This window comes from Portunus trituberculatus, chromosome 6 (assembly GCF_017591435.1).
Source record: "Portunus trituberculatus isolate SZX2019 chromosome 6, ASM1759143v1, whole genome shotgun sequence".
Lineage (NCBI taxonomy): Eukaryota > Metazoa > Arthropoda > Malacostraca > Decapoda > Portunidae > Portunus > Portunus trituberculatus.
In genome coordinates, this window is record NC_059260.1 from 8,617,698 (window position 1) to 8,633,134 (window position 15,437).

General features: G+C 37.0%; 1 protein-coding gene across 2 annotated transcripts; it reads left to right on the forward strand.

The window, feature by feature from the left end:
* Positions 1-237: 237 nt before the first annotated feature.
* Positions 238-6,619, forward strand: LOC123517188. 2 transcript variants are annotated; one of them, XM_045277196.1, is made up of 11 exons: positions 238-501; positions 4,247-4,327; positions 4,508-4,622; positions 4,725-4,856; positions 5,012-5,083; positions 5,205-5,273; positions 5,383-5,478; positions 5,694-5,750; positions 5,893-6,086; positions 6,311-6,372; positions 6,511-6,619. In XM_045277196.1, exons 1-10 carry the CDS (start codon positions 475-477, stop codon positions 6,341-6,343), a joined length of 876 nt encoding a protein of 291 aa, XP_045133131.1. In that variant the 5' UTR covers positions 238-474; the 3' UTR covers positions 6,344-6,372; positions 6,511-6,619. The 2 variants fall into 2 exon arrangements, with proteins under 2 accessions (XP_045133131.1, XP_045133138.1); XM_045277203.1 differs by having other exon boundaries at positions 5,893-6,017; positions 6,511-6,617.
* Positions 6,620-15,437: the final 8,818 nt, after the last annotated feature.

Sequence of the window (15,437 nt, forward strand, 5' to 3'; positions counted from 1 at the left end):
ATATATATATATATATATATATATATATATATATATATATATATATATATATATTGATATTTATATATGAAGAACCTGTCATGCGTATTATTACTATTATTATTATTATTATTATTATTATTATTATTATTATTATTATTATTACTCTCCTTTCTGTTATAATGGCTTCCTCCCTCTATATAGGAAGGAAGGACGAAGCAGCGTCGGAGGTGTTTACGCTAAAATTTGCTGCCTCGGCACTCTTCCCGCCAGCCAGCCGGGGATTAAATTTCAGCTGACGCAGCATGCACAGAACCCCGTATATAAGATCTTCCACGTTAAATACAATTCCGGAAAACAAATCAGTGTAATTTAAAACGTGATAAACACTAAGAATAACAGTAATATATATAAATATGACGAAATAAACATTAATAGTTTGTAAAGTGTTCGATCAGCGGCAACTCTCCCGCACGTTCCTCCGCCGCCTGCTGCATGTGCTTACCCGCCACGGATAATGTGGTGAGTTTTTATCTTTTTTACGTCATTTACACCTTTCCCCCACCTTTGTTACACCTACACACATGACATTAAGTGCTCAGGGATTAGGTAGAGCGGCAGATCATCCCTGTAAATTGTGTTGAAGGTGAAATGTGATGAAAAATGTAGTGGCGAGGGACAGCGTGGGTTAACAATGCACGCCGTGTATCACAATTTTTACACTTTCCATGTCATTATTCACCATTCTAACTTAGTCTGGAGTGTCCAAGGCTTAAGTAGACGTGCAAGTTACATATAAGAGGTGAAATTAACGTGCGTAGGATATATTTTAACGCAAGCCCCATATTCTAGTACATGATTGGTACCTGTTTGTCTGTCCTTGCGCAAACTTATACCATGGCTGATGAGGTAATCTAACGTAGTTTTGGTGGTGTAGTAGTGGTTTTGTATGTGTGATTTACAGGAGTGTTAAACCTTTTTAACTTAGATTACTTATATAATGGTACTTTACGTTGCCTGGTTGTAATCTGACGTAATTTTGGTGGTATAATTGGTTTTCATGCGTGATTTAGAGGAGTGTAATACTTTTTAAAGCGTTCTCTGGAGCTGCAGAATACAATTTCCACCATAATTAACTACATATCCCAAGGGTGTGAATGCCATAATGATTTTTTAAGTGCGTGCATGTTTTGTAAGCATTTAAGTGTGTAGAGGCGTCACGTACGTGGTCTGGCTAGCTGTTATCTAACATAATTTTGGTGTAATCACATGTGGTTTTATGTGTGATTTAGTGTTACACATTTTCACTTAGTTTACTTATATTCTGGTGTTTTAAGTGCGCGGTTGGAATTATATAAGTGTATAGCTGTCACGTAGTCTGTGTGTGGCCTGGTAACATCGCGGCTGAGGTGTAATTATGTAATTTTTATATATTGGAGGTTTTTAGGCCTGACAGACAGTAAGTAGCTTTATCTATAATAAGAGGATGGCATTATAAAGTAAGAATCCAGGAACTTGTAAGTCTTTTTTTTCCACTGACAGAATGACAAAGACAACAGCTTCAAACAGTGGGATCCCTGCAATGAACATTAGTGTATCATTTGATGGCACATACGTCATTCTACGCATCAGCTGTTCTCTGGAGCTGCAGAATACAATTTCCACCATAATTAACTACATATCCCAAGGGTGTGAATGCCATAATCCTTGGTGTAGCTGTACTTGCCCTTGCTTCTGTACCTGCCTGCCATTCTGGTTTCAAGTAAACGAGTTTTTTTAAGGTAATGTTTTGTATTTAAGCACTATGAACACACACACACACACACACACACACACACACACACACACACACACACACACACACACACACACACACACATGCATGGGCATTACAATTAAAGTAGTTAACATGTAGACTAACATCTATAATTTTTTTACTTACTTTGCCTTCAGTTAACCCAGTGTTATCCCAATGAACACCAATGATGTTCAAAGATACTTCAATGACACCCCAATGAATTTTATCGATATCCAAAAGATTCTTCGGCCACTAGCTGACCCTAAATCTGTACAGCAATCAATGCGTCTTCCGTCATTAATGTTTTTTAAGTCATAAAAGATATTTGTTTTATCTCACCCAACTTTTTTTCAGTGTAACTAATATCTGTAGTATGAAACTAGTGCATTTCTTTGATTTCCAGGTTTTAAATGGATCGAAAGGAAAAACGAAAGCAATATCAGAGAAGTTGGATAGCTAGAAAAAGATTTGCAAAAAAAATTGCAACATGTTCAACAAAAGACCGTAGCAGTGACAGTAACGATTCTGTTGATTTATGTGCAGATATAATTCACTCTTCAGAAAATGCGAAGGACTTGTCTGTGGAAGATGTAGCACCACATAGTACAGAAAGTAGTGAGGATGGTGATGAAACATGGTGTTTGATTGAAGAAAATCCTTTTATTCATCTGATTCATTGTCATCAGATGAAGGAAGAAATATTTCAAGTGACCTAATATCTTGGATAAATAAACACCAAATAAAACACAATGCTGCTGATGATTTGCTAAAGCTATTAAGATCAAATGGCCATAATTCTCTACCCTTATCTGCTCGCACCTTATTGAAAACTGAAAGAAATGTGAAGATTGAAGACAAATCTGGAATGAGCTACATTTATTTGGGACTCAAAGAATCATTACTAAAAAATTTTGAAAAATATCCTCGACAAACAAAACAAAATACACAAAATCTGGAAGTGTCCCTCAATATTGATGGCCTTCCACTATTTAAAAGCTCAAACACATGCATGTGGCCAGTGCTGTGTGCTATCATGATTCAGCCAGTAACTGTCTTTCCTGTCGCTTTAACGTGTGGATCGTCAAAGCCATGCAATTTAGATTTCTTGAATGACACGATCAGAGAGCTGAATGACATACTGCAGCATGGCATTCAGTATGAGGAGTTTAAAATACATGTAACACTGAAAAGCATCGTTTGTGATGCCCCTGCAAGAGCAATGGTTAAAGCCACTAAACAATATTCAGGTTACTATGGATGCGATAAGTGTACACAAAAGGAGTTTGGTATGGAAGGCTTACCTATCAGGAAATTGATAATATTGTCTTGCGCACTAATGAGTCATTTAGAGACCAGATTCAAGAAGAGCACCATTGTGGGGTTTCCCCTTTTACAGCTCTTCCTGTGGATCTAATAAAATCATTTCCAATAGATTACATGCATCAAGCCTGCCTTGGTGTGATGAGGCGCTTACTCCTGATATGGATAAAAGGAAAAAAAGAAACTAGGATTACGCAGAGGCATGTTGAAGAAATCAACAAGAAACTCTTAGAAATGCAACAGTTTGTCCCCAGCAACTTTGCACGAAAACCTAGAAGCCTTCTGAAATTGACAGATGGAAGGCAACCGAATTCAGACAGTTTTTGTTGTATACTGGCAAACTTGTTCTTAAAGGCAGCCTAAGAGGTGACCTTTATGCTCATTTTATGACTCTTTCTGTTGCTCTGTGCATTCTTGTGTCACCAAGACTTATTCAGATGCATAAGGGCTATGCTCACCAACTACTGGTGTATTTTGTTAAACGAGGTCGGGAACTCTATGGCAATGAGTTCTTAGTGTACAATGTCCATAGCATGCTTCACCTTGCAGAAGATGCTGGTTGGTTTGGAAGCTTGGATGTCTGTGCAGCATTTCCATTTGAGAACTATCTGTATAAACTGAAGAAAATGGTTAGATCAGGAAAAAATGCTTTATCACAAGTTGTAAAAAGAATTCATGAACTGGAGAATGACCCAGGTGAAATGAAACCTGCAAAGTTTAAGAAAATCATCTGCACTAACAAACCTGACAATACATATATTTTGGATGATTCATCTTGTTGTGAAGCAGTGGCCTTATCACACCAAAGAGATGATGAAGGAAACCAGAAAATACTGTGCAGAGTGTACAACAGAACAGAATCAGCATTTAATGACCCATGTGATTCCAAGATTATTGGAGTTTATCAGATAAATACAGCAAAAAGTTATATGAAATTTATTAAAAAAAGCGACCTAAAAACAAAGGCAATTATGGTACATAGTAGAAGTGGAAGACACACAAAAATCCTAGCAATACTGCATGAATTCTGAAAACTATCAGGTGAGGAAACTTTTAAGTAGAAAAGTTTGAATGTTAAATGGTTACAGTGTAGAATTTGCTGCCTGTGATCATGGAAATGTATCATTAATTTTAAATATATTTTAACAGATGTCATTTGTAGTTGTGGAGTTTCTGGATGAAAAGGCAGTTGAAGTTGTTCCCAAGTCATGGATAATGCATAAAGAAAAAGTGAGTTTCCCTTTAAAGATGTTGATGGTGCATGCTAACGGGTTTAAGGAGTAACAGACAGATGATCTTGCTCGTTATACAAATACTCTCTGACAGTTAAGATATAAGTACTTGAAATATAAATCTTGGTTTTGTATATGCATCGTTGATATTAACAGTGTGCTAATCTTTTAATTTCAGGGTCTGTTTTGTTACTGGCCTCCAAGGGCAGGTGCTGCAGCCAAGGTGAAAAAGGAAGAAATCCCAGATAAAGAAAAATGGAATTCATACGAGATAAGGATTTTTTCATCTGCAGGTATGACAGGTGTAAATTATTATTAACATCTGAATAATTTTATGCTTGTAATGCCATGTATGAAAATTTAAACTACATACGTAAATTTTTTTTGCGCCACAGAAACCTACAGCAAGGCCCAGGAACTGTCCAGGAGAGCAGAGGTTACGTCAAATGTTGAAACAGAACCTGAAGGTCCAAAAAGCAGAGTTACCAAAAAGCCTGCTAGATATGACTTCTCAGATGAAGCTGATGGTAAGATTTTTCTTATACGTTATTATATTCTTTGGTTTGTAATAGCTTATGCTGGCAATTGAACAGAATGGTTTGTTCATATATGTGTCCTTAATTAATTCATTATGACAACAAGACAAACTCAAAATGACTAGTATGCTCGTAAACTTATACAGATGAAGGCGATAATCCTGAGTTCTCCCACACTCCATCTGTAGCTGTTCTGCCACAATCTCCTCACCTAAATGGTAAGCATGTTTTTTTTTCTATATTGCACGAAACTTTTGCCAGTATGTGTGCGAATATGTTCACAATTCCATGAGTTAAGAACCACAACATACAGTGAATTTGTACCCAATTACCTTTCAGTTGGACTTTCCAAAACAAGCTCGCATCATACCAAAAACTCAGTTGTTCATGAAAGATTTTCCTCCCCAGGTATGTATGACAACAAAGCTTGTATTTACAAATTTCTGTCTTTGGGGAAACTTTCACCATAGTAGTTATATAAGTTCCACTATTATTTTTATTACCATTTTCCCTACAGAATGGTCTGATGCATCCTTCAAAACCAGATCCTCATCACGGTCCTCAGAAATAATACATGTTAACGCACAAGATTTGAAAAAAAAATACACATCAGGTAATTTTAATTTGTATGATATGTAAACGAAATCCATATCCTTATGATTATACAAAGTGATTTATTTTCATTCACCTCATCTCAGGGTAGACCTAAACTGCAATGCTGATATATGAAATTAACAGAAACACACACACACACACACACACACACACACACACACACACACACACACACACACACACAGGTGCTTATACACATTAAATTTCTGACAGCTTCATCAGACCGAGGTGCAACAGAACTTGTACCTGTTTCACAGACAGAGTTTGCAGGTAGAGCATGCCTTCATTGTTTACGTATTAAGTGTATTTAAAAATTAAAACTTGCATTTTTTTTCATAGTCTGCCAGTGACAGTAACAATCAACCTTCTAGAAATATTACTTTGTGACTGAAAATCTTTCTTCCTGATGCAGAGTTCAAGAGCGCTGTAATGGCAAACTTCAAGACAATCCAGGAAAACCAGCGGCTGATGTTAAGCTGCCTACAGTCTTCTTCCAGTGGGCTAGGGGATGATGTGGAGGATGTACTGCCAGCTCCAGTAAGCAGCTTGGAGGAACTGGATGACCTAAACTCTAAATTGGCTGATCAATCTTTCAAAAGGAATTTGGTAAAATAAAAATGTATAAATTTGAATATGAGAAAGTTTCATGATATTTTGAATATTGATATAAGATTATTTTTGTCTTGAAGAATCATATCTTCTTGTATTTATGGTCCTACTATTATTTGTTGCAGACACTGTATTTGTCATCTTTTGGAGGGCACAGCCTTGGCGATGCTGTCCGGAGGATTTTAAAAGCTTGGAACTAATTCCGTGTGGTCGTTTTACAGCCTCAAAGGAAAGAAAGGGAAGCTACCATTTAGTGATCTTCCCATCTGCAAAGTTATCATCAGTAAGTGTGCAGAATTGCTTGTTTTCATCTGACTCAAAGCAGTATATGTAGTAATGTTATGAAAATAGTGTGTCCTATGCTTGACACTAAAACAAAAATTTGTCTGACATTCATATGCTTTGGTTTCTTTACCCAAAGGAGCATGCATGAGAACCTACAAAGAAGCAAAAACCTCTGCAGTGGAGCATCAAATTAGTGAGGCCCTGAAGCATGCTCCTAAGAGGAAAGGTGGCCAAAAATACAAGGTGAGTTCTGATCCTCATTTCTCCAGTTTTGCTATTCCCTCTCAACTTAGTAAGAAGTCTTTATTTTTAAAATTAGTGAACACACACACACACAACCGCAGCTCCTTATATATATATATATATATATATATATATATATATATATATATATATATATATATATATATATATATATATATATATATATATATATATATATATATATATATATATATATATATATATATATATATATATATATATATATATATATATATATATATATATATATATATATATATATATATATATATATATATATATATATATATATATATATATATATATATATATATATATATATATATATATATATATATATATATATATATATATATATATATATATATATATATATATATATATATATATATATATATATATATATATATATATATATATATATATATATATATATATATATATATATATATATATATATATATATATATATATATATATATATATATATATATATATATATATATATATATATATATATATATATATATATATATATATATATATATATATATATATATATATATATATATATATATATATATATATATATATATATATATATATATATATATATATATATATATATATATATATATATATATATATATATATATATATATATATATATATATATATATATATATATATATATATATATATATATATATATATATATATATATATATATATATATATATATATATATATATATATATATATATATATATATATATATATATATATATATATATATATATATATATATATATATATATATATATATATATATATATATATATATATATATATATATATATATATATATATATATATATATATATATATATATATATATATATATATATATATATATATATATATATATATATATATATATATATATATATATATATATATATATATATATATATATATATATATATATATATATATATATATATATATATATATATATATATATATATATATATATATATATATATATATATATATATATATATATATATATATATATATATATATATATATATATATATATATATATATATATATATATATATATATATATATATATATATATATATATATATATATATATATATATATATATATATATATATATATATATATATATATATATATATATATATATATATATATATATATATATATATATATATATATATATATATATATATATATATATATATATATATATATATATATATATATATATATATATATATATATATATATATATATATATATATATATATATATATATATATATATATATATATATATATATATATATATATATATATATATATATATATATATATATATATATATATATATATATATATATATATATATATATATATATATATATATATATATATATATATATATATATATATATATATATATATATATATATATATATATATATATATATATATATATATATATATATATATATATATATATATATATATATATATATATATATATATATATATATATATATATATATATATATATATATATATATATATATATATATATATATATATATCACAAATCTTGTGGCTGCAGTGTCGCGTGTGCTGAGTAAACTGCTTCTTCCCGCAGGAACCTGAGCAAAAGAGACGTATGCATTTTGTAGAAGAGTCATCAAATTCCTCTGACTAGCCGCAGTTGAAACGAGAAGATGCCATGGCTGCAGTCTTCTTCTTCCTCTGTTGACATTTCCGGTCCACCACCATCTCCTCCTCCAGCTGCCTCTCCTGATGCCCCCTTCACTTCGTCCTGCCAGCGCAGCAGGGTCTCCCTCACCGGTGCCTGCCCTGCAACTCCATGTCCATCATTCTCCTTCCCATGTAGTCTTCATCTCCTGAATGGTACTTTTTTTGCTAAAATAAATTTCTCATTTCAAGTATAGACTTATATATATATTATATGACAATATATATATATATATATATATATATATATATATATATATATATATATATATATATATATATATATATATATATATATATATATATATATATATATATATATATATATATATATATATATATATATATATATATATATATATATATATATATATATATATATATATATATATATATATATATATATATATATATATATATATATATATATATATATATATATATATATATATATATATATATATATATATATATATATATATATATATATATATATATATATATATATATATATATATATATATATATATATATATATATATATATATATATATATATATATATATATATATATATATATATATATATATATATATATATATATATATATATATATATATATATATGGGGAGAATAAAGTAAAGTGCTCCACAAGTGGAATTCAAGGGACTTTTTCACGTGCATTTCGACGTTCTTTCCACGTCGATTCGTGTCGACACATCTACGTGAAATTCACGTAGAAATATAACGTCCCTACAACAACAGCGCCACGTGACCGTCACGTGGTGACGACGTAGATTTGTTTGCTGGGCTCTGTCGTGGACAAACTTTCGTATCATGTGGGACCTTTTTTTAAAACGACTGGTCCGCATGGGGACGAGGTACCCCATCCACGGCAGCCAGCGCTCCCTCCCATTGTAGTCCCAGTAGGTGGTTTCCCTTGCCCCTGGAGCCATTTTTGTGTAACTTTATATATGGTGAAACACAAAAACTGTCAGGTTCTCGTGAGGTGGCTGACCTGGCCCGCGAGACGTCATCTTCAGGTCTGAGTGGGAAGGAGGATTCCCCTCCACAAGAGCCTCCTGCAGCAGTCTCCTGTTCTGGGAGTTCTTCTGAGGGACGTATTTCTGCTGCATATGACTCCCTTGTGATGGTAAATGTTAACCCATCATTTTCTTATCACGCCTTGCACTCACTTCTCAAGGTGTATGGCATGGTTCTTCGCATTCGACTTGTTTACGATAAGGACTTTCCGTCTAATCGCTGCTATGTAACGTTTCTGTCATGCGATGAAGCCTGTTTGGCAGTAGAACATGTAGCATCCGGCCCTGCCCCTTGCTGGCTCGGGTTTTAAGACAGTGACACGGACTACATCCCAAATCTTTTTGACAATCATTCAGAGAATTCAGTTCCTGAAGTCCGCCAGATCCCGCCTCATCGTTGTTTTGTGGCGTACTATAGAAATGGGCGTGGAATTTCATCCATGCCTCCCGGTACTTGTCCAAAGAGATCGGCACGATTCCTGAGGGAACCTCAAGAAATATGGGAAGGGGTGCTCGTGCGAGCAAAGATATTACGCAAGGAGGATGTTGCAACATCTCCCATGCCCTTCTGACAGCATGTTTGAGACTAAAGGCTCATCCACCTTTAATTATAGTAAAGGTTGTGTACAGTCAGGATCTCTATGAATTTCCAGAGAGGAAATACTGGCAATGTGTCCTAACTCAGTCCAAAGGTGACTAAGATGAGGAACTCCTCCAACATGGTCCTTCTCACCTTTTTGGTTCCACCCTTCCTGACCGTGTTAATATCGGACCTATTAATCTTAGGGTGAGGCGTTTTGTTTCTCGCCTCTTCAGTGTTTCTCATGCTATGGGTACGGTCACGGCAAAAGCTCCTGTAAGGAAGCTTCGATGTGGTAATTGCTCTGCACTAGACTCACATTCTGAGGAGCATTGCAATGCTGCTGCTTATTGTTTCCATTGCCGTGATGCTCACCAGGTACGTTCCAGGCAATGCCCTGCCTGGAGCAGGACATTCTACAGCTTGCTAACAGTCAGTTCATCAGCCTTGGTAGCGCCCGCCGTGAACTCCTGTACCGCCAGAAGGACGGTACTGGTGCGACATCTATGCTTCATTGGCCGCTCGCTCTTCAGCTGAGTCTGCCGGTCCGAAGACAACTCCTGCTACCTCTCGCTCTGTTGGGGCGGGTGGCCCTGTTCATTTGGCCAAAAGGTTTGCCCTTTTGTCTGATGACTCGGTTGAGTCATCTCTTAGAAGTGACGAGAATAATACGGACTTGACCAAAGTCACCCATGTAGTAGATGTCTATTTGCCACCTGTATCGCCTAAGCCTTTGAAGGGCCTGACCAAACGGCACCGTGGCTCTGCAGAGTCGATAGATTTAGCTCAGCCTAAACAATCTAAGGTTTCTCCCGGTGCACGTGATCGTGAGTCCTCCAGGGACCGCTCTGCAATGGTAGCTCCAGTAGTTTCTGTCCAGCCTTCTGTGACGCCCTCCGTCTCAGATCGGGCTTCTTGTGATGAGGATGGTCTTAGCATGGAGACGTCTGATGATATTGTCACAGCCGTCCTCGTGGACCACTGTATCGGAAAGTGCAGTCCTGCCTGATCCTCGTCCTCCGAGGACCGGTAGAAGTGATGATGGTTCGCATCACCACCGATAGGCCGAAAGGCTGCGGTCCAACGACCCGGCACATCTCAACTCCCGGTGTCTTCTCGTCGTTTGATTATTTCTAGTCAGGTGAGTCACGGGCAGCCTCAAAAGGCTCGCCCGTCCACTGCACCAAATAGTCATCTTCAAGCTTCTACAGTGGAACTGTAGAGGCCTTCGCGCCTCGTGGGGGGAACTCCGAGCTTTGCTGTCGGAGTTCTCTCCAGCCTGTGTAGCTCTACAAGAGACTATGCTAGGTGATAGTACTTATTCTAGTCCTCCTGGCTATCGTGCCTTTTTTAGCACTCCTTTCCCTGACCAGGGCCACCACGGTGGCACAGCTATTCTAGTCCGTCAGGATATACCTGTTATCCCTTACAACTCAACTCTCCCTTCAGGTGGTTGCTGTTAAGGTCTTTATGGGACGACTGTACACCATTTGCAGTTTATATCTCCTCCTCGGCTTCCTGTCTCCAGGGTGAGCTTGACGGCCTGGTGCGTCAGCTGACTCCGCCTTTTCTTTTGTTGGGAGATTTTAACGGCCGTCACCCATTGTGGGATGAAGGTGCTAAATCCTCGGATTGGAGGTTTTAAATTCTGGGATGTTACACATTTCCACAGTCCTACTGGGACTTTTACAGCTATCGATCTTTCTCTGTGTACATCTAATTCTTTCCTTGATTTTAATTGGCGGGTCCTACCAGATTTACACGGTAGTGACCACTGTCCGATTTTATTACAATCTGTGAACTCTGAGCCACAGTCCCGGCCCTGGGTTTTAGACAAGGCAGATTGATCTCGATTCACAGACCTTAGCTCTTTTATCCGTCCGCTGGCTGACTTTTCTACTTGTGCTGAGGCTGTTGATTATTTTACCGATTTTTTACTTTCAGTAGCGCTTCAGACAATCCCCAGGACGTCAGGTCGCTTTACTAAGCGTCCCGTTCCTTGGTGGAACGCAGCATGCACTAAAGCGGTGAAAGAAAACGGGCAGCTTTCTCTCGTCTCCGGCGACATCGTGGGGACCCGCAGTGCCTGGAAGCTTTTCGGCGCTGCCGAGCTCGGGCCCGCCGCGTTTTGAAAGAGGCACAAAGAGCCTCTTGGAAAGCTTATGTCTCTTCCATTAATGCACGCCCTCTTACGGATGTCTTTAACAAAGTCCGCCGAATTGCTGGGAAGTATTCTGCTCCTTCCCCACCAGTTTTGATGTCTGCTGGGCGAACGGTGGCAGACCCTAGGACTGTCGCCGACCTCTTCGCAGAGCACTTTGCCAGTGTTTCCGGAGGCATCCTGCAGCCCAGGCGCACGTCACCGCCAGAGAATGGAATCTCTCGGCATAAATTTTTCTTCCACTGGAGAGTCTTATAATGTCCCTTCTCTGCTTCCGAGTTGCGGACTGCTTTGTCCCAGTGTCATGACTCTTCTCCTGGCCAGATGATATTCCTTATGCCTTCTTGCGCCACATGTCTGACTGCTTTTAACTTTTATTAAATCTTCATAATATGCTTTGGCATGCCGGTGATTTTCCATCTTCATGGGCTGTGGCAGTGGTTTTCCCATTTCTGAAGCCTGGGAAAGATAATCTCCAGGCTACCAACTACCGTCCTATATCTTTGACGTCCTGTATTTGTAAAGTGTTAGAAAAGATGGTAAATGTAAGACTCATGTGGTACTTGGAGAGTAGTACTTGTCATCGGTACAGTACGGCTTCCGAAAGATGAGGTCTACTACTGATGCTCTTTTATCCCTAGAGTCTTCTATTTGTGAGGCCTTCGCTAATCATCACCACCAGGTTACTGTATTCTTTGATCTGGAGAAGGCCTACGACACAGCTTGGTGTCATGGGATTTTACGTTCCTTGTTTAATTTTGGTCTCCGTGGCCACCTTCCTATTTTTATCCAGCAGTTTTTATACAGACTTCTTTTACGGTTTCGAGTGGGGAGTGTTCTCTCCGATGCAACTGCTTTAAATGACGGTGTCCCACAGGGATGGATGGATGGATGGATTTTAATTGATAGCGTCGCAACAACTATGGTCATATAGCACCCCTACAGTAAATAATATGAAACTAACGTGTATATATACAAAGAACTAATTAAAAGTAATTAAAAACAATAGAGTAAAAGAGGAAAGAAAACTATAAATACTATAAAACTAAAACCAAGTAAAACAATAAACAGAAATAGGATAAAATTCATAGTTTTGGAAGAAGACCAGCTTCTCCCAAAAAACCTAAAAACGTCATGGCCCTGGGCCAGGCACTCTGGTCCAAGGACCTTTAAAATATAATAGACACCGCTATCTCTACCGCGACAGCGGTAGAGGTAATGGTGTCTTAAATCAGTCAAACTGGGGCATTCCACTAGTATATGCCTCACCGTGAGTGGCACCAGGCAGTCATCACAGTAAGGCTGAGGGTCCCTGGTCAGCAGGTACCTATTTGTAAGGTAAGAGTGACCTATACGCAGTCGCGTTAATAAAGTCTGTGCACAACGATCCCGGACATGGGTGTATGTCCACTGAGGGATAGAGGAAATAGTGAGCTCTCCCATTTTCGAAGTTGTTACCCCCCCGTTAGCCATCTCTCTGCCAAATTGCTGCAACCGCCACACGAATTACATAAAATATATCTCGAAATGGAACAGGGGCAGGAGATGGAGCGCGACTTGCTGCCTCTTTAGCGAGGCGGTCTGCGTGTTTATTCCCTGGAACACCAACGTGACCAGGGACCCAACAGAACCTAACACGATATCCTCCTCTGGTAAGTAGATATAGCCACTCTAGGGCTGATAAAACCAATGGATTAAGGGAGATAGGAAAAGAGAGAGCAGCAAGAGCACTGCGACAGTCACTAAAAATTGTAAAAGACGAAACAGGGAGAGTAAAGATTATCTGTAAAGCTAGGACTATGGCAGACAGCTCCGCCGTAAAATCGGACGACACTGAAGGAAGGCTGCCACACCGATAAAAAAATGGAAAAACTACACTAAACCCGATGCCTGCGTCGGATTTGGAACCATCGGTAAAAACAGGAATATTATTAGAATGGATAAAAAGGTGTTCTAAAAACCGTGTGTGGGACAGAGCTGGCAGTAAATCCTTCTTACCATCAATAGCAGGTGGGCATAATGACGCAACAGAAAGCTGCCAATAACCAACACGTGGGAACCGGAAAGAGAGGACAAGAGTGGGGTCGATAGATAACTCCGCCATGAGATTTGCAACTCTAAGGCCAAAGACTTTAGGGAGATTCGGTCGAGTGACATTTACCTGCGAACGCGATTCCCGCAACATTGACAGACAAGGGACAGAATCGGGAAGACGGTGTGTGCGAAACCTAAACCGGAGCATCGAAGACTGGCGCCGGAGGTCGAGCGGCCAGAAACCAGCATCCACTAAAAGGCTAGGTATTGGAGATGTCCGAAATGCACCTGTAGCCAAGCGGACCCCAGCATGATGCACGGAGTGCATCCGTTGCGGATGAGTAGATCTCACAGCCGTATTCCACCTTGGGAAGTATGAGTGTGCGGTGAAGCAGCAGCAACGTGTTCCTGTCCGCACCCCAAGAGGTGTGACTTAAAACCCGAAGAAGGGATAATGCCTGCCGACAAGACGCCTTAAGAGAACGGAAATGGGGAACCCAGGTGAGACGGTTGTCAAATAAAAGGCCAAGATATCGAGTCGCCTCCACGCATGAGAGGCGTTTATTGGCGAGGTATAAATCCGGGTCTGGATGGACACCACGGTTGCGACAAAAATGCATGGCTACGGTCTTGGAGGTGGAGAATCGAAAACCGTTCATATTGGCCCAACTGGACACCCTATTGATCGCCAGTTGGAGCTTGCGCTCAATCAGTGACATCCTAGCAGCAGCAAATGAAATACATAAATCATCAACATATAAGGAGCTGTGAATGCCATCTGGGAGAGTATCAATAACACCATTAATGGCGACTGCGAATAGTGTAACACTAAGAATACTTCCCTGTGGGACACCATCATTTAGAGCAGTAGCCTCAGAGAGAACGCTCCCCACTCGAACCCGTAAAAGACGTCTAGATAAAAACTGCTGAATAAAAATAGGAAGGTGGCCACGAAGGCCAAAATTAAACAAAGACTGTAAAATGCCATGACACCAAGCCATGTCATAGGCCTTCTCCAGGTCAAATAACACTGTTACTTGATGGTGGTGATTAGCGAAGCCCTCACAAATAGAAGACTCTAGGGGTAAAAGAGCATCAGTAGTAGACCTCATCTTTCTCCAAGTACCACATGAGTCTTACATTAACCATCTTTTCTAATACTTTACAAAT